A 27,163-nucleotide genomic window follows, 5' to 3' on the forward strand; every position below is an offset into this window, starting at 1 on the left:
TTGCCTCAGCCTCCTAAGTAGCTGGGACTATAGGCACCTGCATATAACGCCTGGCTATTTTTTAGAGACAGTCTTGCTCTTGCTCAGGCTGTCCTCCAACTCCTGAGCTCAACCAGCAATCCACCCACTTCAGCGTCCCAGAGTGCTAATTACAGGCGTGAGCCACTGTGCTGGTTCTAATCAGCTAAATTTTAAGATGATAGTAAATTGGGTTTGCTTTGACTTGACTTAGATGCTATAGTCCACAATTTGAGGACTACAGGTAATTAATTAACCATCCCTTCATTCAAAGTGTATTGCACTCTGGCTTGCAAAGAAGAACAAGGATCGTCCTAGTTTTGCACTTGGAGCTTCAGGCCCGGGTCACTTCACTTGCCTTATCAAAGGCAGCGCGACCAGCTTGACAAACTGCAGGAGGCTCCAGATAGGGAAGCTCTTGGGCGCCAATCTAAGAGACCAAGCCTGACCTGTAAGTTAATTCCATTAGAGAGTTTTCTCTCCAGTGACTTTTGCTAGCAAAGAGCGCCTCCGAAGGAGCGCGAGCGGACAGGTTCCGACTGGTCAGGCATATCTCAGGAAATCTGCGGCCCGAACCTCCGCCTTCCAGGAGTTGTGGGATTGCCGCCCAGAGCCGCCCAGTCCGAGGATCAACCTAGCCCTGGCTCTCTGGATCAGGAGAGGCTGTGCAGGCCGGCGTTCAGGCAGCGAGCTCGCCAACTCACTCGGCCCAATTCCTCGTCCTCTCGCCGGCGAAGATGCCAGCCAAGGCCGAAGTCGGCTTAGCGCGCGAGGCTTCTCGGCAGATCGTGGCCGGGGGTTCTGCTGGTAAGCCCCCCTCATTCCCCGCTTCCCGCCAGCCGCTAGTCGTTTTCCCCACCGCGGGTCCCGAAACGTTTCCTAGACAAGTTCTCCCAGCCGAAGTTCTGCACTCTTCCTCAAAACTCCGCGTTCCCAACGCAGCGCTCCAGCCGGCGGGGCGCGAGAGCAAAGGAGGCCGGGAGCCGGCGGCGGGGCTCGGGTGCCCCAGGTAAAGCAGCCGAGGAGCCCGCGCGGGCCGCTATCGAGTTCCTGGTCTCCTCTGTTCCTAGCCTAGAAACCAAGGTGGCAGCTGCAAGCCCAGCAATTTTAAGGAGGCCTTTTTGCCTTGCTAGCTGTTTTACTTGAAAATGGTCTAGTTCCGTCTGAGTTAGTTTTGCTAACTTAGTTTTCCTATCAATTGTAAACTCTCTTCCAGGCTGGCTAGTTCCAATTTTATGTAGATCCTGCTTTGCTCCAAGCTCTTACGTCAGGACTCCACAGAGCTTCTTATTGCATTCTGTGCTTACTTGGGGGATATTTGTGCCTTCAATGGGCACATTAAAATTAAATGCATATGTTAGTATATGTAAACACCTTTGATATAATGGGCTCATTAATTTATGGAGAGTTATGTTGTGGGAAAAAAGTTAGAAAAAATCTATTATAACTAATCTTAGGAATTATTGTTAAATGTGGCTGGAGAAAGTTACTAACCATTAGCTATGCCCTGTACATGTAATTTAAAGATACCTAAGGCCAGCGCAGTGGCTCACGCCTATAATCCTAACACTCTGGGAGGCTGAGGCAGGTGGATTGCCTGAGTTCATGGGTTTGAGACCAGCCTGAGCAAGAGTAAGACCTTTTGGTTATAAAGGTCAAAATATAGGGCGGCTCCTGTGGCTCAAAGGAGTAGGGCACCAGCCCTGTATGCTGGAGGTGGTGGGGTCAAACCTAGCCACGGCCAAAAAACAAAAACAAACAAACAAAAAAACCCCCGCCAAAATAAATAAATAAAATAAAAATTTAAAAAAGGTCAAAATATATTCTGCCTTAATTAGGGAAAATAAAAAAGAAAGTGGGGGAGGTTATTGGAAAGATACCAGACTGTCTCATGGAATTCAAGATCTGGGATGCATACCTAGAACAAACTGGAATCAGGGCTGAAGCACTGAAGTCAACTCAGGAAGTGAACTCCTGCCATCACTTCTCTTTCTCAAGTGGTCAGGCATTTCCAAGGCAGCAAGGAGGTGGTTAATATTAATAATGGGATCACTAGTATTACTACTACAGCTGTTAGGATGGCATGCCATAGTTTAATAAATTTGCCTGGCAAGAAGTAAACATGCCCAGATAGATTCAAAGAGAGTTTATTATTTACATAGACAGAAAAACCAAGTCATCATGATCCTAGTTCCCAGTGTCCCAAGTACCACAGATGACATTGAACTGAAGGCTAGAGGATAGGTGTTATGAGTGGTGGGTCATTTTGCTTTTGGGAACCCACCTCTGGACCACAGCCAAACAGTTTTATAGACTTATGCTGTAATCTATATGGGGGAAAGGTAGAAGGTCTTCTGCTCACCTGAAACTAGGGAGATGGATGAGAAATGGCCATGTGACACTATTTCACAATAATAGGAAGGAGAGACTGCTTTTTAGCAGCTTCTCACCAGGCTATTTATTTTCTTTTTCACTTGTAGAAATTATAGGGCATCCTGTAGACTCAGGCCTGACTGTTCAAGCTTTGCCTACCTGGCCTACGTGGAGATATACAAGGTTATCACGGTGCCACACTGTGGAGCTATTTCCCTGGATTCTCCCATTATCCACATCAGTCTTCTTCCTCACAGCTGATTGCTTTTTCTGCTTTTCCGGTTCACATAGCAGAATGGGGTCCATGATAGATTCTTTTTTTTTTTTTTTTTTGAGACAGAGCCTCAAGCTGTCCCCCTGGGTAGAGTGTCGTGGCATTACAGCTCACAGCAACCTCCAACTCCTGGGCTCAAGCGAGTCTCCTGCCTCCGCCTCCCAAGTAGCTGGGACCACAGGCGCCCGCCACAACGCCCGGCTATTTTTTGGTTGCAGCCGTCATTGTTGTTTGGCGGGTCCGGGTTGGGGATTCGAACCCGCCACCTTAGGTGTACGTGGCTGGCGCCTTAGCCGGTTGAGCTATAGGCGCCGAGCCCATGATAGATTCTAAGTATACATGCTCTTGGCTTCTATTCCCTACAGAGAGGGAGAGACCGACTTGTTTTTCTTGAGTTTTAGTCCAAAATCCTTTCCCAGACTGAAAATAACCTAATACTGTCAGGGGTTCACCTCTGTACCAATCAACTGTAGCCAATTGCTATGTAGATTGGTGGGGCAGATGGATTGGGGACCTCAGGAGAGAATATTTTCCATAGGAAAAAACCTAAATGGATCATGAAATGGGCAAAAGGTGTTTTCTATAACAATATATGCTTGCCTTTTGTTAGAAGATGGTTTATAATATTTTCATCTAAAAGACCAAAGAGATTGATGCATTGACAGTTGGTTGGACACATCTATAGACTGGTCTTGAGATTGTAGTTACAGCTATTGCACGTGTATAGATCTTGTTACCAATGGCAACTTTGACTTATGTGATGAAGGCTGTGTTCAACACAAGTCAACATGTGCTGGATTTTTACAGAGCAGGATTCTAATCTGTGTCCTCAGCTTTAATTAACAGCATAAGATTTAAACGAGAGAGTTGTAGAAGCCAACGATGACAGCATTAGGAAGCTCAGCAAGGCCCAGCAGTGCAGAGGGGGTAAAGATGAGAATGAGAAGAGATCACTGGATTGGACCTTTGGTACTTAAATTCTCGTCCCTGGATGAGCAGCCAGGAGTATGGTAGCACCTGAAAGCTTGTTGAAAGTGTAGGATCTCAGGTCTCACCCAGCACGTACCATAACAGAATCTTGAGGGAGGCCCCAAGACATTGTACTTTAAAGTTTTAGAAGCACTTGTATTAGAAGACCTTTGAGAAAAAATATTCCATAGAGTGGGAAGAACAAAGCCAAATTGCAGAACGTTATAAGTGACATCTGTCTTGGTGTTCATTGCTGACCAGAGAGAGAAGAATGAATTCTGTATTCCTTATTATGTGTCCTCAATTTAGCTTTCAGGCTTATTTTCCACCCCTCTCCTGCATATTCCATCCAATTTCTGCTACATTAGTCTGCTCATCGTTCTTGGTTGGTGTCTATACCTTTCTATCTTTATTCCCAGTGCCTAGAAAGTCTTTCTCCTTATTTTCTCTACTAATTGAAACCCTATCCATTTTCCAAGGCCTAGCTTGAAAATGATTTTATGCATAAATGTTTCCCAGATGGACTCTACAGCTCCATCCAGCTTTGATATTCTCATTAACATGTGAATGATGCAAATAATAAAGCTAGCTAACATTTATTAAGTAAATGCTAAATGCCAGACCCAGTTCTAAGCTTTGCATGTATTAACATTTTTAATCCTCACCACAACTCCTCAAGGTAGCAGGATTATAATCCCCAGTTACAGGGGAAGACACTGATGCACAGAGGGGATAATTAACATGCTCTGATTGTATAAAGTGTGCAGCCATTTTTACAGGAAATGAGGGTTGATGAGGGACCAGGAGAATGCTATTGCCAGTGCCAGGCAGTTTCAGAAGCTGGAAGGCTCAAGTCAAATCTCTTAGCTATTATTATGTCTATAGTTCTTATTAGTTTACGCTTCTTAAAAGAACTCTTTTATCTACAAATATAGTCCTTATAGTTTTCCCACTCAATAGTATCTTGCTCACTCAAAATAATTTCTGTATAGTACAACAAAAAAATTAGCTTTCAAGAGCATGGGTCCATCTCAGACCCCTCACCCCCCACCCTCCACCCCACCCCCACTTTCTCCCTAAGGACCAATTTCGGCCGTAGGGGGAAAGGGGAGGGGGTCTGAGATGTATGTATTTTATTTTTTATTATTATTTATTTTTTTATTTTTTTTGGCCAGGGCTGGGTTTGAACCCACCACCTCCGGCATATGGGACCGGTGCCCTACCCTTTTGAGCCATAGGCCCCACCCAATGTATGTATTTTATGTATTCTCCTTGAGGTGTTCTTATTTCCTATGTAGTATAAGAGCCTATGAGACCACCTAGATGGCCATTCTTTGCAAACTCTCACAGAGTTTTTGACACAACCTGAGAACCTCCTAGGGTCTGTGACAATGTCCTCTCGGACCCCTCAAAGGCCCTACTTTTGCCAAGGCCTGTCAGGCTTGCTCCTGAGGTCATGCCTAGCCTGGGCTCTGTCCACACTGAATCCCCTTCTACAGTGGCAACTCAAGAATCCTCCTCCCAGATCCCAGAATCTTATAGCCCTCCAAGTCTTCAAGGCCCACCAGAATGCTTGCTATAGTATAATTCCCTTCTGTGTACCATGTACATGAGCACTGTGCTGGCAGGGCACTGATTTACTTTCCAAAATTTCTAGGTTGCTGCTTCTTCTCCAACCTCAACTTAGTCCTTGGTATCTTGTAGGCATGCACTCTGCCACAACTTCATCAATTACTGTGTTCTTATTTTGTGTGTCTCTCAGGAGTCCATTGTTTTCATTGAAATTAATTGTTTTAGTCAAAGTGTTTTGGAAACAAGCTTACCAATTTTGCACTAAACGTAGTTCAAGGGCAGGGCATGGTGGCTCACACCTATAATCCTAGCCCTCTGGGAGGCCAAGGCAGGTGGATTGCTTGAGCTCATGAGTTAGTGACCAGCCTGAGCAAAAGTGAGACCCTGTCTTTACTAAAAATAGAAAAACTGAGGCAAGAGGATTTCTTGAGCCCAAGAGTTGGAGGTTGCTGTGAGCTATCACACCCCAGCACTCTAGCCAGGATGACAGCTAGAAACTCTGTCTCAAAAAACAAACAAACAAACAAAAAACAATAGTTCAAGTACTTTGTGCAGTGTAATGTCAAAGAGTCAAATGAGAGTGAAATGAAAGACTCTTTGGGAAGGAAACCTGGGATTAATGAATAGGTTTCTGGGAACGTAATTGTCTGCAAGCAGATATGCAAACTGTGCCTTCTTCTGATAGGGAGGGAGTCCAAGGCATTTAACCTAAAAAGGTTAATAAGAAAGTATAAAATAATTTCAAATCTTCATTTTCTTAAACTCCTCATCTTTATCTTATGCATCTTCATTTACTTTTTTTTAGATGCTAAGCATCTTCATTTTTACAAGATTTTTTCCTTTTATCACTTTAACATAATAGTTAGAAGAAATGCTTTAATAGTCAGTATGTATACCCAGAAGTTTGGATTTTAATGTGGACATGTAATAAAAAGGCTCATACACCAGGGGGTAATCAAGGTTACATTTTGATCAAGGAAAATTCTTTTTTAGAATGGGTGCACAGGGGACACACATGTGATTTGGATAAATGGCACCTTTAGAAATCTAGGTTTTGGGAAACTGTAGTTGTTTTGATAATAAATAGCAGGTTGTAGTGAAACAGGTGAGCCTTTATGGCACATCAAAGGAAGGCTGGAACCCATTATCTGAGTAATTAGGGAGGAAAAAAATATCCCCTTATTTCAACCACATAGGAGGAAGCAACTCTATTGCCTAAATTAATTATAAAATTCCTTTGAGGGATGGTTTTTTTTTTTTTTTGCAGTTTTTGGCCGGGGCCTGGTTTGAACCCACTGCCTCCAGTATATGCGGCCAGCACCCTACTCCTTTGAGCCACAGACACCACCCCTGAGGGATGTGTTTTAATTAAAAAGTAGATTTTTTAATCTACTTTTAGATTTTTCTCTTTAAGAAAATCTAGTTCTCAAAAATAGGAACTTAAGAACAAGTAAAATATGAATAGCATAACCGTGTTTCAAAGAATATCTTATTTTATACTCCTTCCCTGCAAGATGTTTTAAAAATGTAAGTACTCTTAATATGTGGCTACCTGATTCAACTGACCTAAACCATAAAACAACATTTATACAATGTTCTAGGGACATATTGGTAAACCAGCCCTTCCTCCACCCCCTTGCTCCTGGCCTTGATTTACATCCCAAAGCACTGAGAACCAGGTATTTCTGTGTATAGCATGGTCTGGGTTCAGAAATGTTTGTTGACAGTTATTAATAAGTAAATAGTAGCAGCCTAAGCCACAGAATATTATTTTTAGGCTGCTACTCTGAAGAAAGAAAAATATTTGGAGGTTCTAGACATTAGACAACATTTGCAATCATACTTTCTTTTCTCTTTTATTTTTTTTCGAAGTTTTTTGCTGGGGCTGGGTTTGAGCCCGCCACTTCTGGTATATGGGGCAGGTGCCCTACTTCTTTGAGCCATAGGCGCCACCCAACAATCATACTTTCTTTCAACAATACCTTCTTTTGTTCCAGTCACTCAGTAAATGATGTGAAAATAAAATACATTCAGGTTATAAATCTCTGCCACCTTCTGAATGAGAGGCTCATGATAATCTTTGTATTTATGTTTCCTTTCTCATTCCAGCACCACCAAGTAAAGTGTTGCATGAATGGGCTCCGTGCCTGTAGCTCAGCAGCTCAGGCGCCAGCCACATATACTGGAGCTGGCGGGTTCAAATCCAGCCCGGGCCTGCCAAAGAACAATGACAACTACAACCAAAAAATAGCCGGCGTTGTGGCAGGTGCCTGTAGTCCCAGCTACTTGGGAGACTGAAGCAAGAAAATCGCTTAAGCCCAAGAGTTGGAGGTTGCTATGAGCTGTGATGCTACGGCACTCTACTGTGGGCGACATTGTGAGACTCTGTCTCAAAAAGAAAAAAAATAGTTGCATGAATCCTGTGCAGACATTTTTTAAGTGGGTGGTATCTTTAAAATGGCAATGAATGAAAGAAACCACGCTAATAGACATTTCCTTTTGCCTTCATTCTCACATTGCTATTATATGTAAATTGGCAGTTATTTTCTAAGTAATTAAGATATCTAAATGTTTTTGTCAATTATTTCATGCTTTTATATGACCATGGTTTATACACGTTGTAAATATTCTATTAGATAGGAATTTTTAAATTTATTTCTATAGGCCTTCTATTAATTGGTAGGGTTGCCAGAACAATGTACCACAAACTGGATGGCTTACAGAATGGGAATTTGTTTTTTTATAGTTTTCGAGGCTGGAAGGCTGAAGTCAAGATTCAGCAGGGCTGGCTCCATCTGGAGGCAGTGAGGGAGAATGTTCCTTAACCCTCTACTAACTTCAGGCAGTTGCCAGCAATCCTTGGTATTCCTTGGCCTATGAAGGCAACACTCCAATCTCTTCTTCCATCATCACATGACATTCTTTCTCTATCTATGTGTGTCCTTTTTTTTTTTTTTTTTTGTCTCACTATTGATACAGGAATTTTGCTCTTCAGTAGTTCCTTGGACTGAGGGATTGGAAGAATGAATCCACTACAGATCAGTGGTAAGATAGTACTTTTATTAGAAGTTAGAAAGGAATACAGAAAAAGTAAAAAGCACCAGAGCTTCTGAAAGGGGAAAGAACTGAAGAACTCTCTCAGGAGACTCCACATGGGCTCTTTTATCTAGGGGTATTAGGTCTAGAGCATTACACATAGCTGGCAGTTGGTAGTTGGAAATGAGTGCATTAACGAATGAAATGAATGAATGTAGTTCCTCCTCCACTAGGGCGAGGTTATCATGTCCTTTACAGTCTTTGTCCCTGAGAAGGGTTAGGGTGTGTGCTCCTACCCAAGGTGGAACCACCCAAAAAACCATCACAGGCTGCTTTGTTCATGATCATGTTCAGAGGGTGTGTTCTGAAAAAGGCAATCTGCTTGTGCCTGGAAATGGGGGTCTAACCTCTGAGCTCACCTGGGCCTAGAGAATGAGGGGCTCCCTGTCTAGCCCTGAATGGTGGAATCCTGTATCACTATGTCACCCTTGGTGGAGTGCTGTGGTGTCACAGCTCATAACAACCTCAAACTCTTGGGCTTAAGCCATTCTCTTGCCTCAGCGTCCCAAGTAGATGGGACTACAGGCGCCCGCCACAACGCCGGCTATTTTTGGTTGCAGTTGTTATCGTTGTTTAGCTGGCCTGAGCTGGGTTCAAACCTTCCAGCCTTGGTGTATGTGGCTGGTGCCATAACCACTGTGCTACAGGCACCAAGCCATATGTCTATCCTTCTTATAAGACATAAGTCATTGGATTAGGGCCTGCTCTAATTCAGTATGACCTCATCTTAATTTGATAACATCTGCAAAGATGCTGTTTACAAATAAACACAGGGACTGGGTTTAGAACTTGAACATACACATTTTTTTCAGGGACACAATTCAACCCAGAACAGACATTCTAATTTATTTTTCACCTCATGTTGTGTTTCTTAAATTCAAGTCCCATATCTTGAGCTAGGGCCTCTCGTTCCTCCTTCCTTTCACAGTTAACCTTTCTGAAAAACTCCTCACTTAGTCTTCAGCCTACTCTAATTGGCACATCTGTCTTTCTGATGAAGCTGTATAAAGTGCTGTTTTTCATTTCTTTGGGGAATTTCACATGTCTGACCATATTTTTTCTTTAAAGTGTTCTCCATGGTTGATTTTCACCCCCTCCTTTTTTTCTGATTACTCTTTTACTGTCTGCTTTGCTGGCTGCTCTTCTCTTTTCCTTGGGATGGAGTTCTAAGTTCTCTGCTTCACACTTTCTGTTATCTCTCTAAATAAGCCTACTTACTCTGTGGCTTCAGTATTACCTATTTTCAGGTCATATCCCTGACTTCTTTTTGCTCTACAGATTCACATTTCTAAGGTATAGAGTGGACGTAACATGGGATTGAGAGTTAAGTGGACTTACTGATTTTCAAAGATGTGTCAGAGATATATGTATTTAGAAACTAACATTAGATCTTCTGATACAATTTTCTCTTTGTTGTATCGTTGTGCTTATCCCTATTTTGAGTTCAGTTTTAAAAATCTGTTTTTTATTTCAAAACACTAAGGGAATACAAATAGTTTGGTTACATGGATTCCTTTTATAATGCTTGAGTCATGGCCATAAGTGTGTCCATCACCTGAAGAATGTTTGTCATACCTGTTCATACCTGTTTTTGGCCCTCCTTTCCTTTCCCCTGCCCCCTGCTTGATTTCCAATCACTTTTTACTTCCCTTTTTGCACATGTGTGCCCACCAGTTAGTTCCAATTTGATAAAGAGCACATGTGGTATTTGTTTTTCCATTCTTGAGATAGAAGAATTCTGTCATTTTCATTCAAGAGAATTGTTTCCAGTTCCAACCAAATTGTCTCAAAAGACATTAATGCATCTTTTTTAATGGCTGAGTAGTACTCTAGGGCATACCTACACCACATTTTGTTAATCTACTCATGAATTGATGGGTACTTGGGGGTGATTCCACATCTTTGCAATTGTGAATTGTGCTGAAACAATCATTCGAGTGAAAGTGCCTTTCTGATAACATAACTTCTTTTTTTTTGGGTAGATACCTACTAGTGGGATTGCTGGATTAAATGGTAGGTTTACTTTTAGTTCTTTAAGGAATCTCCGTACTGTTTCCATAGAAGTTGTACTAATCTGTGGTCTCACCAACAGTGTGTAAGTGCTCCTTTCTCTCTGCATCCATGTCAGCATCTATCGATTATGGGCCTGTTAATAAAAGCGATCCTAGAGTGGTGCCTATGGCTCAGTGGGTAGGGCGCTATCCCCATATACTGAGGGTGGCAGGTTTGAACCCAGCCCTGGCCAAACTGCAACAACAACAACAACAACAACAACAAAATAGCTGGGCTTTGTGGTGGGCTCCTGTAGTCTGAGCTATTCAGGAGGCTGAGGCAAGAGAATTGCCTAAGCCCAGGAGTTGGAGGTTGCTGTGTGCTGTGACTCCATGGCCTTCTACGGAGGGAGATAAAGTGAGACTCTGTCTCTAAAAAAAAATAAAATAAAAGCCATCATAACAGGGGTAAGATGATATCTCATTGTGGTTTTAATTTTCATTTCCCTGATGATTAGTAATGTTGAACATTTTTTCATGCATTTCTTAGGCCTTTGTCTGTCTTACGAAAAATGTTTGTTCCTGTCTTTCGCCTACCTTTTAATGGGGTCATTTGTGGGATTTTTGCTGATTTGCTTGAGTTCTTTGAAGATTAGCCCTTTATTGGATGTATAATTTTTATTTTGAGACAGAATTTCACTTTGTCACCCTTTGGTGGAGTGCCATGGTGATAGCTCATAGCAACCTCTAACTCTTGGGCTCAAGTGATTCTCTTGCCTCAGCCTTCCAAGTAGCTGAGACTACAGGCATCCACTACAACACCCAGCTATTTTTAGAGATGAGGTCTTTCTCTGACTCAGGCTGGTCTTGAACCTGTGAGCTCAGGCAATACACCCACTTCAGCCTCCCAGAGTGCTAGTGATACCTGAATTTCGTCTTCTCTCCTGGCTGGCTCACCAAATCTGATACCGGAGTTTTAGGTTCTTGGTCTCAGTGACTTGAAGAATAAATCCGCAGACCACAGATCCTTCTGTCATGTAAGACAGAATTTATTTACAGAAAAGAATGCAAAAACACTAAAGTTCCCAGTAGGGAGAGAAAACCCAAGATGGGAGAGAAAAGCTCTGTTTTCTCTCTCTGTCTCTCTCCTGTCGAGGGGTATATGTAGGTGCATGGGTTCCTTTTATATGAGGCCAGGAAATGAATGGACACAGTCCCTTCTGCTGGGGCAAGATGAATGAATGTACTAATGAATGGACACAGTCCCTTCTGCTGGAGCAAGGTGAATGAATGCATTAATGAATGGACACAGTCTCTTCTGCAAGGTTAATGAATGGACACAGTCCATTCACAGAATCAAGGCCTTGGAAACTTACATGCAATTGACCTATGCATAGGAAAGGGGGTTCCATATTCAGTCATAAGTGCAAAGGGAAGGAGACACCAAGGCTCTGGTGTCTCCCCAGCAGTTGTCCGGTCCCTTTGGCTACTGGAGCCTCAGGTGGGGGTGGGAGGCTCCCCCTCCCCTTGCCTATGCTCCCGCTCTCTAGCTCCTCTGCTGGCTGCTGCCGCACTACTACCACCAAGGTGGAGGCAGTGGGTCCTCCAGCCCAGCTCAGCTGAGCTGCCAGGGGCACCACTTGTCCTGTATCCACTAGGATTATAGGCATGAATGAGCCACCATGCCCAGCTATTGGATGTATAATTTTTTTTTTTTTTTTCAAGACAGAGTCTCACTATGTAGCCCCAGGTAGAGTGCCATAGCGTTACAGCTTACAAGAACCTCAAACTCTTGGGCTTAAGCCATTCTTTTGCCTCAGCCTCCCAAGTAGCTGGGACCACAGGTGCCCACCACATGCCTGGCCTTTTTTTTTTTTTCTTGCAGTTGTCGTTGTTTAGCAGGCCCGGGTTGGGTTCAAACCCGTCAGCCCCAGTGTGTGTGGCTGGTGCCCTAACTGCTGAGCAATGGGTGCCAAGCCTGGATGTATAATTTTTTTTTTTTTTTGAGACAGTGTCATATCACCTTTGGTACAGTGCTGTGGCATCGCAACTTATAGCAACCTCAAACTCTTGGGCTTAAGCGATTCTCTTGCCTCAGTCTCTTAAGTAGCTGGGACTACAGGCACCTATCACAGGGCCCTGCTATTTTTTTTGTTGTAGTTGTCATTGTTGTTTAGCTGGACTGGGCTGGGTTTGAACCTGCCAGCTTCGGTGTATGTGGCCAGCATCTTACCCACGGAGCTATGGGCACTGCACCTGGATGTATAATTTTTGAATACTTTATTCTGTGAACAGTGGTTGTCTATTTGCTGTGTTGATTATTTCTGGTACAACAGGCCATTTCTTGTTTTTGCAAGACATTTGAATGCCAATCATAGCTGAAATACGAAATTCGAAATTCGCCATATTACCCAGAAGGGGGCTCTGTCAGCATCAATGGGGGCATCTCTTTCTGCCAGCCCCTACAGGCAATTGATTAGGAATGGGCCAAACCTCAACCCTCATGTGTTATTAACTGAACCCTTATAAAACAGGTTCATTACTGCAATGACTCACTGCAGTTAGAGCAACCCCAGAGTGGACAGGAGGAGCCCGTTTGTGAAAAAAGAGATTTAAGTTGCATAAAATAGGTTTGTCGTGAGCCTTTTCATTTGTATGAGTCTGGTTGCTTTAGGTTAGATGCAAGGGTGAATTTAGTTTAATCTCTTTAAAAACTAGAATGGACTGCTATAGGGAAATGACATAACCTACTTATCTTTGGAGAAAGAAGAATGAAATATTAATATGCTTCGGTAGAGGGGATGGCACTCAGAATGGAATTGTGACCAAAAAAGATGGGGTGAGTAAAAGGAGAGGGAGAAGGGGAGAGGAGAAGGGAAGACAGGGGGTGGAAGAAAAGAGAAAGACAGGACATACTAGTGTTAATATTTCTTGAAAAGTTACCAATATTTATGGATCATCAATGCATCAAAACAGAGTAATGCAGTGTGGGAAACATTAGTTTTAGTTTTTGCTACTGAGGTTGCTATTATTAGTATTATTGCTTGGAGTAATGATTGTAGAAATAGGTTAAAACACTTTCAGATCAACTACAAGATCTCCAGAGATTTGGGAATGAGCAGGGTTGTTTTAACGCATCTTTCTAGGGCAGTACATTTGATTGGCTAATATGTATCCCTGTGGACATTCACACCTGCACTTGTGCAATTTAATATTCTGCAGACCTATAGGTGGTGCTGTCTTCCTGTAATTTTGGTGATTTGTTTAAAAAAGAAAGCCTTTTGCAGATCGAATTAGCTCTAGAAAAAGGTTAATGTCTAATTCAATCCTACCATTGCAAAGCCTTACATAGATCATAGAGAATTCTACTCTTGAGGAATACAAAGGTCTAAACTTTTGAAATTAATTTTGCCATTTAATTATGATTATCAGCTGTGTATGGAAAAATAGGTTTACATATGAGTAAGAAAGAATGATGGAAGAACCTTTTTCTATTTGCTATGATATTTATTTTCTCTATTATGGTTTATGTTTTGGAATCTGAAGTAGAGTCCTGGATCAAACAAAACTTGTTCATAAGCTTAGTATAAATGTCATATTAATTGCTTATAGATCTTAGAGATTCATGGAAATTTCTAGATTCCATAATTTTGTTTCTCAAAGTTCTTAGGGCTATAGTGTAGATTATAGTAATGGTAAATTATACACCTCAGTGAGCAGTAGCTTTAGTGCTTAATGTATAGTTATTTTATAACTATTATACACCTCTGTGAGCAGTAGCTTTAGCGCTTAATATTATAGTTATTTTTATTTATATTTGAGGCAGCTACTCAAAATTTTATTTCTTGTTTTAATTTAGTAAGTTTTAACATAAGATATCAGGGAGAGTTATGAGTGATATATTTTTATTAAATGTAAGTTCTAAACAGGAATTTTTTTAGGTTAACGCATAACTGTTGTGTTATGCATTAACATATGTAACTGTGTGAATGGGAAATCCCAGAAGTGCTTGCTTCTGTAAATAAACTTTTAACCACAAGATGGCAGTATAACTTTCCCATGTCTTTAAATCCTTTTTTTTTTTTTTTTTAAGTTTGATGATTACTAAATTAAACAGATTACTTTTTCTCTCTTAAGGAGAAATGCATACAGCTAAATAATTTAAAGATAACTCTAAAGAGGATGAATATTTAAAGTGCCATGATAAATATATGAAGTACTAAAGACTATGTAGAGATTTTTTTACACTGTTTTAGTTGCCCTAAGAGAACATTTATGCTCTTTAACATTGAAATAGGAATGTAATGATGTCAAAATGGAGAGGCATATCAGAAACTTTGTTTTACAGAACAGCATAGTTTTATTGTATAGCCTGACGAAACTTCAAGAAGTGGTAAGACCTTTTTCTGTCCTTTATTTGTTCATAGAGATCTGCATTGGTATATACGTTCTATTCTTTCGAGCACATGTATGCTGGAGATTAGAAATTCAACACAGAAGCAAGGAAGGGAAGGCAAAGAGAGAAAAGTAGAGATGCTGGTACCTAAGTTGAATAAAAAGTAGTGGTGATAATGATGTCTACATTATTCTTGTGGGGTATATGTCTTTCATAGTCAAATAATGGATTATTTGTTCATTCAATAGTTAAATAACAATAACCTAGTGTTATATGTGGGCACTTATAGTGTTTTAATTGGTATGTTACATAATATACAGTATTGTATTTCATTCTACAAAGGTGCTTATCACAATTATTTTAGTTTTCCTTGATTTTTTGTGATTATTTTTAAAAGATTACATTGGATCTATTTCTTTTTTTCTAGGTCTTGCGAAGAGTGAGCCTTTTTTCAGGTAGAGGCCAGGTCTTATTTATTTTGTATCTGCAGGCCCTAACAGAGTGCTTAGAATATGGTAGCCACTCAATAAATATATTTTAATTCAAATAGCATTTGCCACAAAGAAATGAAATTCCATTGAGATGTATTTTGCTTATGTAACTCTGCCTAACAAGGCATAACTATGGTAGAGGTAAAAAAAAAAAAAAAAAAAAAAAAGACCAAACCTCTGATTTAGAAGCCAAATACTTTGAACTCTTTCCTAGCATTTTATTTTGCTGATAGTGGAAGGAGTGTTTCTCGTAGGAGTCATAGTTTCTCAGAGCAGCACTGAAAATAGGGCTTTTGTGTTTTGACCTAAGGTGGATCTAAATTAAGTTGATCTTATGCTAAATAGTATGATTTGCTCTCTGCAATAGAATATCTGACATATAATCGATATAAAATGCACAGTTGCTGCTTATGTGCAACTCTACACAGAGATATCTTATTTTGTTAACTTGAAAAGAAACTCTTCTACTTTCTATTATTTATATAAGTTAGGGATGACATAGTTTTGTAAAACTTCTTTTGTGGGCAAAGTTGAATTAAAATAAAAAGTTACTACATGTAGGAAAGACATCTAAGAAAACTATATGAGGAAAAAGTAAGAAACAGACTTACTATGTGTGAGGAAAAGTATATTCTCATGTAATGTTCTAAACATGTACGTTATGTTCCAAAAATCTGTAGTTTTAGGTGACTTGTTTGACATTAGGGTGTGTTCCCCCTAGAACAATGTCATTTAATTCATGCATAAACCACAAAAATCTTTTTTAAAGAAATTCTGTAATAAGTGTGAAACACCACTAATGGAAGCAATGAACCTTGGGGCATTAAGGATCCAAACCAAAATAATAGGGTCCTCTGTCTTTCTGAGGCTAGCTTCCCTGGAGGGTTTAAGAGCTCTAAGAGATGGGAAATGGGGTAGAGATACTTAGATGTGGAGATAGCCTGGTGGCTTTGCCTTGGCAACAAGATGAGGTGCTAGCAGCTCAGAGAGAAGGGTTCCAGGCAGGACCTGGAGGGCCATCTGAATGGGGTCTCATATTCACAGAGGACTTCATCAATTTAAATATTTGAGACTTCTTTAAAATATGACTAGATATAAAATCATTGTTTCTGATGTTGTAATTCTCTGTGTTAAAAGAATTATTATGTGGGGGCGATGCCTGTGGCTCAAAGGAGTAGGGTGCTGGCCCCATATGTCAGAGGTGGTGGGTTCAAACCCAGCCCCAGCCAAAAATTGCAAAAATAAAAAACATAGGCATTTAAAATAAAGTACATTTTAATAAGCTTGTCAGAATTTTTTTTTTTTTTTTTTGAGACAAGAGTCACTATATCACCCTTGGTAAAGTAATGTATCATCACAGCTCACAGCAACCTCAAACTCCTCTTGGGTTTAAACGATTCTCTTGCCTCAGCCTCCTGAGTAGCTGGGACTACAGGCACTCACCTCAATGCCAGGCTATTTTTGGTTGTAGTTGTTATTGTTGTTTAGCCTGGGCTGGGCTTGAACCCGCCACCCTTGGTGTATGTGGCTGGCACCCTACTCACTGAGATAGGTGTGCTGAGCTGCTTGTTAGAATTTTTGAAAAACTTTTTAATATATTGAAAGTCTAAACAAAATAAAAGAGTCTTGAGTCTCCTGCAACATCTAAGAGGCTCTGGTCCTAAGGGACAAAGGTGAACAGGTTCTAGAGATACTTCTTATTTGTGCAATGAATAAATGATTGCAGGTGTCCAACACATAGAGAATATTTTGTAAATATTTTTGTAATGGATATTTTGTAAATAAACATACATTTAGCTACAATTTCCCGTTTTCCCCATGTATAGTGACTTTAGGGGTGACTTTAAGATACCCTTGATTATCTCCTAAATGACCTGAAGAAGTTGTTGCAGTTCCCTTCATGCCCAGTGAGAATTCTTGCTACTCACCTGCCACGAAATTCAGATATTCCCTCAGGAACCATGTCCTATCCAGGGTCGGATTCTATTTTATTCCTACTAGTTGCAAAGGAAGAAAAAGGAAATAGAAAGGGGCCTAGTTTTCCTGCCCTGATTATTAGAGGTAGGAGTCAATCTTGGATGGACTTTACTTCTCAGTACTCTTAGCCCCATTGATTCTGCAAACCTAGATATTGGTCTTCCTGGACTTTCTGGATCTTGGCTGTGCATAGATGTAGACCTGACTCTCCCCAGACCTGGCTTTCTGGGAGTAGTCATAAGAAGAACAGAATGTCTTATTGTCACATTTCTTACTCTTTGGAGGTAGATTTGTTTTCTCAAGCTCCCAGACCACTGTGTTCATTATGGTTTTTTGTAGTCAGTCTTTCTGCTTTATTGCCTATTCCTTCAGAGATACCCAAGTCAGTCTCACACATGTGGCAGTCACATGACAGGGGACATATTTAGTGGGGTCATAGCAACTTAATATTAACTTTCTGTTCTGGTCTATTAAATTCCTGCTGTGGCCACCCAAAGAGTTATTTAGTTCATTTGTATGTGGGGTGTGTGTGTGTGTGTATATTTAGAACATGTAATATGAAAATATGGATCTACCTCTTCTTCATTGTCTGATCTTTGTTTTGAAAATATATAGTTTTCCAAAAATAGTTTTGTAGTTGACAAACTTTTCAGTCCACTATAAGGGATAAGGAAGGAAATAAGTATCACTGAGATCAAAAAAGAAGAAGAAAGTAAGGTACTCCAGCAAGACACATCATGTTTTAAAAGTAATGCTACCTTACAAAGAGAATGGAGGCAAGAAGGGTAGGTGGTGTTCTGTGGGTCCTGCTGCTCCACTGCCCGACATCAGATCCTAATTCTGATACTCACTAGCTGTGTTGCCCTGGGCAGGCAGCTTAAAGTGTCTGTGCTTCACCCATAAAATAAAGATATGACACTACCTACTTCATAAGGTTGTTCGAGCAGATGGGTTGATATATGTAAAATGCTTAGAATTGTGCTTAGCATTTACTGAGTGTTCTGTGTTAGTTACCACTAGTGGAGAGGGAAAATGTATTTAAGCTTCTTCTAAATGTTTTTTGAGATCTTGACAGATGAGTGACACAGTATATGAATACATGTTTATATGCTAACTAAAATTCTCCTCTATAATTTATAGTGTAAAATGTATTTTTGTTTACCTTTTATAAACATAATCTTTTTTCATTTTTTCCCACACCTAGATATCATTAATATACTCTTTTTTTTTTTTTTTGCCAAAAAAAAAAGTTGTCTTTTTAGTTCCAAGGTGGAATCATTAGATTACTTCTAGAGGCTTCCTTTCCAATATTATAAAGTGGGTCCACAGGAGTGATTCTGAGCTCATATCCAGGTATTCACTCCATCAATTAATTTAGGTTGCTTTCCTCCCCTAAGACCTACTTTTTTTAAAAAGGAAGAGAATTTATATGTTAGTAGGTATTCTATAATATTTATTATACATAATAACTTTTGAGATGTTAGATTACATAGTATTATTTAGGAAAAATTTTATCAATCATTACTAATCAAGATAAGTAAATAAAGGCCTTGTTTTTAATGTAAATTATTTCCACATCCCACCTCAATGCTAAAGAGACCAACTGATTTATAGATTAACTAGGATCTGTCAGTTCTTTTCCCCAGGACTTGAAGGTAACATTATTACTCAAGTTTTCAATTAGTTGGCTGTTCTTTTCTCATTAGTTTCTATATTATTTTTTCTAATCCTTCAGCCAAAAGGTTCATTGTTCTCAAACATGGCTGGTTCTAAGCTTCTCCACTGATGTCTTCCATGGTTTTCTGACTCTTGTTAGTAGTTGCCTAATCTGACTTTTTAGAACACTAATTTTATTCTAGGAAAATGGTAGCTAAATTGATAAATTTAATTAATCATACTTTGTTCCATGTGGATAATGTGTTAAAGATTTCCAACAATTTAATGCCCCCCTCCTTTTTTTTGAGACAGAGTATCACTATGTCATCCTCAGTAGAGTGCTGTGGTATCACCGCTCACAGCAACCTCAAACTCTTGGGCTTAAGCAATTCTTTTGTGTCAGCCTCCCAAGTAGTTGGGACTACAGGCACCCACCACAATGGCTGACTATTTTGTTGTTGTAGTTGTCATTGTTGTTTGGCAGGCTGAGGCAAGGTTCGAATCCAGCAGCTCCAGCATATGTGGCTGGCGCCCTAGCTGCTGAGCTACAGGCGCCAAGCCAATTTAATCCCTTTTGATGGGTTTCTTTTTTTCTTTTTTTTTTTTTTTTTTGAGACAGAGTCTCACCATGTCGCCATTGGTTGAGTGCTTTAGCAATATAGCTCACAGCAATCTCCAACTCTTGGGCTTCAGTGATTCTCTTGCCTCAGCCTCCCAAGTAACTGGGACTACAGTTACCTGTCGCAACGCCCGGCTACCTTTTGATGGCTTTCAAATTGTGCCTTTCCCCCCAAAGTTTAAAGTACAGTAGGAAAATCAGGAAAAAGATATTTTGAGCCACCTATAAAATAAACTGGCCCTGTCTGCTCCATTGCTCCAAATGTTGAAGAAAGCACAACAGGCATCTTTCATCGAACCCCAGATATCTGATCCATTCTGCTTGGGATTATGGAATTACCAGTGGAATGCCATTTCTCCCTTTCATCTTGGTTCCTCCCCAACAAACAAGAAAACTATCACCACACAAGCAAATAAACAGACACATTAAAATGCTTTCTACCTGGGCTTTCAGCAACTGTCCTATTATTTACACACTGACATTATTATGTTCCTGTGTGTATTTTTTAAATTTATTCAACAAATATTTATTAAGTGGCTACCATGTATCCATTAATGTTCTAAATTCTGTAGATATAATAGTCAATAAAGTTCAAGCCCTCATTGGAAATTGTTAACTTTTAGTGAAAGGAACAAAAAAACAGACAAAAATATAGTGTGTCAGATGATAACATGTGCTATGGAAGAAAAAAAATCAACAGATTCAGCAAGCACTTATCCTGGCTTGTTGTCCATGTTTTAAGAGATTTAGGATATGTCTACTCACTTTTGTTCTTTCCATATATCACTGTTTTTAGTCTTAAAAGAAAAAAGAAAAAAATTTACATTTCTATCTGCCTCCTTGCCCTTCAATTGGACAGTAACTGTTCCTTTTGACTTGGTAGGAATCAAAAGTATTTTTAAAATTATCTCTCCCCTATGACCATGAATTCATTCAGAAAACATTTTTTGAGTGTTTTGTATATGCCAGGCCCTGCAATAGCGGTACATGTGGCTATTGTGATTTTAACCACGGGAAATGTGCAGAGTGGAAAGGGTGGTAACAGATGAACCTGTTTGCCAGAAGGCGGGTATTTAGCACACTAAAGCTTCACTAAAATTTGATATTTTTGCTTTCGTAAGCTGGTTAGAAGCATTCCATGAAAATCCTGCCAAATTTTGTCCCTTTCTGTCCAAACTTTTTTCACTTGAAAAGGAATCTCAGTGTGTAAAACTTTCCATTATAAGGCCACCTGTAAACTTAAAACAGTCAAACTGTTTTTTCAGCTGCCTGCAACTCTTTCTCAACTGACTAACACTGACAGATAAAGATGGCTTTCCCTTGAGAAAGATTGTTCTGTTTGTGGTTGTTCTGTCACTAGCAGGAGGGACAGCTCCCTTGATCCATAGGGAACACAAAGATGCAGTTTACAGACAGACTTATATGCTGACTAGCAACTAAAAAAATAATAGTCAAATAATGATTTCATTGTTCTTGCCTGTGTCCATGACAACTGAGAGGTATGCAGCTAGACCGGACACTGCCTGGGAGTGCTCTTTGCTTCAGATATTACTATTTTGAGGAAATTTACATTCATTCTGACAATCAGACTAAGTAGAAAAACGAACATTTCCGATAACTGACTTTTTAAAGATTGTATATTCTGGAAGGTAATTCTTCTTTCATTTCCTGTATTACCAAGTATTATGACTTAACCCCTAAAAAATCTGTTTATAACATTGTTTCTACCTTGGTGATAGTCAGTGATGAAGCGTAATCACGCTGGAGTTGGACAGAGTTGTTTGAGTTCTGTCTCAGTCAATTAACACCTGTGGGACCTTGGATGAGTTTCTTAATCTTGTTAATTCTCTTGTCCTCATTCATAAAATAGTGGTAGTGACAGAATCTTTCTCTGTAAAGTTGTGAGTTATAGGAGGCGATGCACATAAAGTATTTGGACTGTTGCTTGGCACAAGTAGGTATACCACAAATGGGTTTGCTGCTGCTGTTGTTAATCTACCCTGCAAGCCTGGGAGCTCCCAGAGCAGTGGTTGACTACACTTTAGAGAATCATTTGGGTAATGTTAAGATCCTGATGACATGGCCACACCCCAGAATGACTAAATCAGACTCTCTAGGGGTTGGAGCCAGGACTCAGCACTTTTTGTTTTTTGTTTGTTTTTTGTTTTTTTGAGACAGAGTCTCACTTTGTCACCCTCAATAGAGTGCTGTGGCATCTTAGCTCGCAGCAACCTCAGACTCTTGGGTTTAAGCAATTCTCTTGCCCCAAGCCTCCTGAGTAGCTGGCACTATAGGCGCCTACCATGCCTTCCTATTTTTAGAGATGGGCTCTCATTCTTACTCAGGCTGGCCTCAAACCTATGAGCTCAGGCAATCTACCTGCCTCAGCCTCCCAGAGTGCTGGGATTACAGGTGTAAGCCACTGCACCTGGCCAGGGACTCAGCATTTTTTAAATTGCTCCAGCTGATTCCAATGTGCAGCCAAGGTTGAGAAATACTGCCTTTGAGGCTGGGCCCCTATCATATCAAAGTACACAGTCAGAAATGCCTGAATAACTTACTAAAGTAGATAGTTTGAAAAATAAATTTAGCATAATCTAGAAATATATAAAAAGTGACACATAGTGCCTTGAATTTTTTGTTTCAGGTATTTTGGATACTGAATAGGGAAAAGCAAAATTCTGTGATTTTTCAAGGGGCAACTTACTACCATATCATAGCAGAGAAAATCTACTAGGAAAAAAATGGAAAATTATGAAATAGATGTGAACCCACATTTTGAGTGGGAGATAAAAGTTACACAAATAAAAACTATACTAAAGCAAAATTATTTTTGTATTTTAGTTTTTTAAAAATGAATTGTTTAAAAGAAATAATCATAAGACAATTTTGTAATGTTTTAACACAAAACCTGTTATAAATTCAAATGCTTCCCACCTATATTTGTTTAAATTTGGAGGGAAAACACTGACAACACAAAAAATAATGCCTTTACATAATTATGCTAAATTAACATGTAGCTAGCTATTGTAATAATTCAACTCTTAGAATAGGAAGGCTAAAAGTTGGGATCAAATCAATTGTATTATTAAAAGGCTTGTATTTCTTTCTGGTAATCCAAAAAACATCAATTATTAAATTCCTAAGATCTTATAAAGTTAAAAAAAAATGGTACCCTAAGAAGTAACTTTACCAAAGAAATTTCTTAGCCTTCAGTTCTTTAACTGTATTTTCAAAAGATCATTTCTTAATATTTTCATAACACATCACATTATCTTGATAAGCATGTTATTTTAATTTTAAGCTTATTCAAAAGGATACTTTTTAAATAAATACTTTCTCTAACATTCAGTATTTATTTTTCTGTATATATAATTTCAACCTAGATCTGTTGTTGATAAGCATCATAGTGATTATACTTGTCTGCTAGTGCTAGTTTTATAGTTGTCTCTATAACTCAATGAGGTATAGGTTAACAATAAGCCTCATTTGATAGGTGAGAAAATTAAGGTAGTTTATTAGTAGGTGGTTCAACAGAACCAGGGCAGAAATTCTTGGTTTTTAGTCAGATGTTTCCCTCATTGACTCAGTCATGCATTTGTATGTCAGATGCAGTTCTAGGCAATGGACATCCAAGATGAGTAAGACATAGATCCCTTTTTCCTTTTTCATTGGAATTTATGAGGAGGTAAGATCTTTTTCAACTATAATGTTTTGTAATTTTGGAGTCTGTATTATTATAACAAGTCATATGTCATAAAAATGGAAACCTAACCAAGTTAAGAGACTCACTCAACAATTTATTTTAAGTCAACTGATTGCTGTTTAGGAATGAGCTTATAATTTGTGTTACTCAAGGAGTGACACAAAAAGGGTTGTGTATACTTTCTGAAGTTCTTAGCCTCTATATACCAAGGCAGAGCCCAAAATTGCCACAGCCAAAGCCAGCAACTGCAATATATAAGCAGGAAGAAAAAAAATTCATGGAGGTGGTTCACCTTCTATTCTACGACAGGCAACTAGATGTAAAATGAACCTAATATCCCTTGCAGCTGAATCCTCTGATGATTTCCACAGTATTAGGGAACACTGCATTTTTCTAAGAATGTATTATTCAGTGATGCTTTAATTTTTTTATTCCTCAAGCTTTTCAACTGCTAAAGTTCTTTTTAGTTTTGGCAGAAACTAATAAAATGCTTACTAATTAAGCATTTTGGTTTATTTTTAATGCTAATTTATCTGAAGTATTCAGCTGGTTCCTGAAGTAATCCTGTTACTGAATTTTATTTTTTTATTTTTTATTTTTTACCAAGTTTTATCCTTTTCTGTTACTGAATTTTAATACTTGTACTCACTAGACACAAATTAAATTCTACAGCAAGGTATAGAATTTAAGCTTAATCAAGGACTCTCTACAATATAGGGTTTGACACAAATAACATGCCTTTTTCTCACAAACTGCCAAACTACAGAAAGAAAATTCTACAGAAGGTACTGACAATGCTGACAATGCTCAAAGATCATGCACTTGTATGGATCAACATGGTTTTTATCTTTTCATGTTTCTCCACCAGTTTCTAGGTTTTATATTTATTTACATATAAGACTACTTAAAAAAAGGGTGTTACTTCTGCCAGACCCTGTGTATCCACTTTTTACTGATTATAAAGTCTTAGAGGAAACTTAGTGCCTTAACTTTCTTTTGTAATTAGCTATATTCTTTTTATTTTCAAGCATAAAGCAGGAGTCAGTTAAATGAATAGAACTATTTTTGTTCTTTTTGAATATTTACAGCTGTTCTAAAGGAAGGAAGATGAGAAAGAGTATTATATCCTTCATTTTTCAGTTACCAAGCGGAAAAATTATACATCTTGAAATTTTTCCTTGAATTTTATACAATTGAAAATGCAGGGAAAGAGAAAAGGGATAATTGTTTTTGTGAGTAAAAAATTAAGAGTGTAATGTTGAAAAGATAAAACGTAAGTATTGTTGAATAGCAAGTAAATGAAATATATCTCTTACTCTTGTATGAAACTATTTTAACTTAATGTCAATAAAGTTTAAATTAGTTCAGACTTTTCTTATTAGAATAAATGTTTCCTTTTAAAATGCATGATAATCATAATCAAGACAAAATTTGTCCTGTTATTTATTTTCAAAATGATTGTACATGTTTAGCAGACTTTTGATTTAAATCCCCAGTGATATATTGGAGACAGATGTTTAGATGACCTCATGTTTAAAGTAATGTTATATTTGGACACAAGACTAAATTTTTTTTAAAATCATTCCTTAAAAGTTAAACTGTGTGGTAGTATATAAAACTAATAAATGATTTGTAGTGGATTAATGCAATTTCTGTATTTTAAATAAAATTTTCTATCTTTTATGGAATTCCTCATAGTACAAAAGAGCTGATTATGAAACAGCTGTTTACAAATGAAAATATTGTTTTTGGCTGGCTAGCTAAATGGGAAACAGATTTGAAAAGTTCCATGAATTTGAATGCAAATTTACCATATCATTTATACTGAACCAAAGAACATTGGTAAAAGACTACAACGTAGTTTACCAAAAAATTCAAGACTGTATTGTAGGATATAATATAAACATTTCAAGTAGTTTTTCCTTTTTCAAAACTAATTTCTCTTTGTGAAAATTAGTATAACTACAACAAGTATATTTGGAATATTTTTAAGGAGTCAGAAACAATATTTAACCTTTCAGTGAAGAGAAATTAGCAGATGGAGGTATTAGGAATGTCTAGGCAATTGAGTGGAGTGAAATAGATAAAAGATGAGATATTGTCTGACATTTTCATCAGTACTAGAATGCTCTCTACTGAAAATCACATTGCTATGGATATTTTAATTTTAGAAAAACATGGTCTACAATGAATAATTTGCTCTTGAATTTTAAATAGTTATTAAGAATTATTTATTTTGTAAATAAATGACTTAAAGGCCTATCTAAATGAATTTTGAGTATGAATCCTTTGAATGCCAAAGCACATAACTTAATGAAGTAGTTAAAACTTCTAGAACTATTGTTTGTTTTTCATTTTTTTCTTTTTTTAGCAACAAGGTCTCTCTCTATGACCTGGGCTAGAGTGAAGTGGCACCACAATAGCTGATTACGCCTTTGAACTCCTACTCAAGGAATCCTCTCACCTCAGCGTCACCTAAGTAGCAAGGACTATGGGCCTGAGCCACCATGCCCAGCTATTTTTTTTTTTTTTTTTTTTTTAGAGATAGGGTCTTGCTATATTGTTCAGAATGGACTTGAACTCTTGGCCTCAAGTGATCCTCCTGCCTTAGCCTCCCAAAGTGCTGGGATTACAGGAGTGAACCACCACGACTGGCTTGTTTTTCTTTTTTTCTTTTTTCTTTTCTTTTTCCTTATCTCACTTTTTGAAATGGGATGTTTCTTCAGTTGCTTTTTAAAGAATCATCTGGGGAATAAATGCCTTTTTTGGATGAGATAGTACATCTAGTTCTCTTGTCACCATCTAACATCCAAAGTGACTGATAATCACTTAAGAGGAGCAAATAGAATATGTGCAGATATCTTAAGAAACACATTTCAGGCATAATGAAGGCAAAAAAAAAAATCTAGGAAAGCAAGCAACATATGAAAAATCACTTTAAAATAGAATAACATATATTATATTGACCTTAATGAATGTGTCTTTAATGGATGATCCACCTCCGCATACTGCAATTTTTCTATATATTTTATTGGGTGTCAGTAGTGAATGAATATCTATAAAACTAATTTGCTGAACATACGGGCATGTTAAATGGTTTTGGACATACATTTTAAGGAAGTTTATGCCTTGTGGCTCCTTTAATCATATATCTCTTACTTTTGAGAATAGTTAGATTAAGCAGACTACACAGTAGGGAAGGTTCACACCCTATTATCTGTATTCTTTCTGGTTTTACTCATGATCCTCATGATACTCATCACTATATAGTGATGTATAAAAATCAGGCAGCTGGGCCAGATGTGGTGGCTCACACCTATAATCCTAGCATTCTGGGAGGCCAAGGTGGGTGGATTGCCTGAGCTCAGGAGTTCAAGACCAGTCGAGCAAGAGCAGACTCAGACCTGGTCTCTAAAGATAGCCTGGCGTTGTGGCAGGCACCTATAGTCCCAGCTACTTGGGAGGCTGAGGCAAGAGGATTGTTTGAGCCCAGGAGTTTGAGGTTGCTGTGAGCTATGATGAAGCCAGGGCACTCTACTCAGGACACAGAGTGAGACTGGCTAAATGAATAAGTAAATAAATAAATGAAAAAAATATCAGGCGGCTGGCTTAAATGATGATGATTTGAGAGCCCCTAAAAGAGGTTTTCTGTTTTTGTTTTTTTTTTTTGTAGAGACAGAATCTCACTTTATTGCCCTTGATAGAGTATCATGGTGTTATACAGTTCACCACAACCTCCAACTCCTGGGCTTAGGCAATTCTCTTGCCTCAGCCTCCAGAGTAGTTGGGACTACAGGCACCCGCCATAACACCTATTTTTTCGTTGCAGTTTGGCTGGGGCTGGGTTTGAACCCTCAGTATATGGGGCCGGCACCCTACCCACTGAGCCACAGGTGCCGCCCATAGAGGTTTTCTTATTTACTTTATATTTCATCCTAATATAAAAAAAAAGAAAATCTATTTAAGAAATTAAACTAGTTTTTTTTTTACATATTGGACAAAATTAAATTTTAAAAAGACATGGA

At 38.8% G+C, this 27,163-nt stretch overlaps 1 protein-coding gene across 1 annotated transcript in view; it reads left to right on the plus strand.

The window, feature by feature from the left end:
* The first annotated feature begins 545 nt into the window (after nt 1-545).
* Nucleotides 546-27,163, plus strand: part of SLC25A21 (solute carrier family 25 member 21) — a 490,894-nt gene continuing 464,276 nt past the window's right edge. The window contains exon 1 of the mRNA XM_012806452.2: nt 546-825. Coding sequence (XP_012661906.1) covers nt 756-825 — 70 coding nt within the window. The 5' untranslated portion in view covers nt 546-755. The remainder of the gene's footprint in view (nt 826-27,163) is intronic.

Source organism: Otolemur garnettii, unplaced genomic scaffold (genome assembly GCF_000181295.1).
Source record: "Otolemur garnettii isolate 467f Iridium unplaced genomic scaffold, OtoGar3 scaffold00052, whole genome shotgun sequence".
NCBI lineage: Eukaryota > Metazoa > Chordata > Mammalia > Primates > Galagidae > Otolemur > Otolemur garnettii.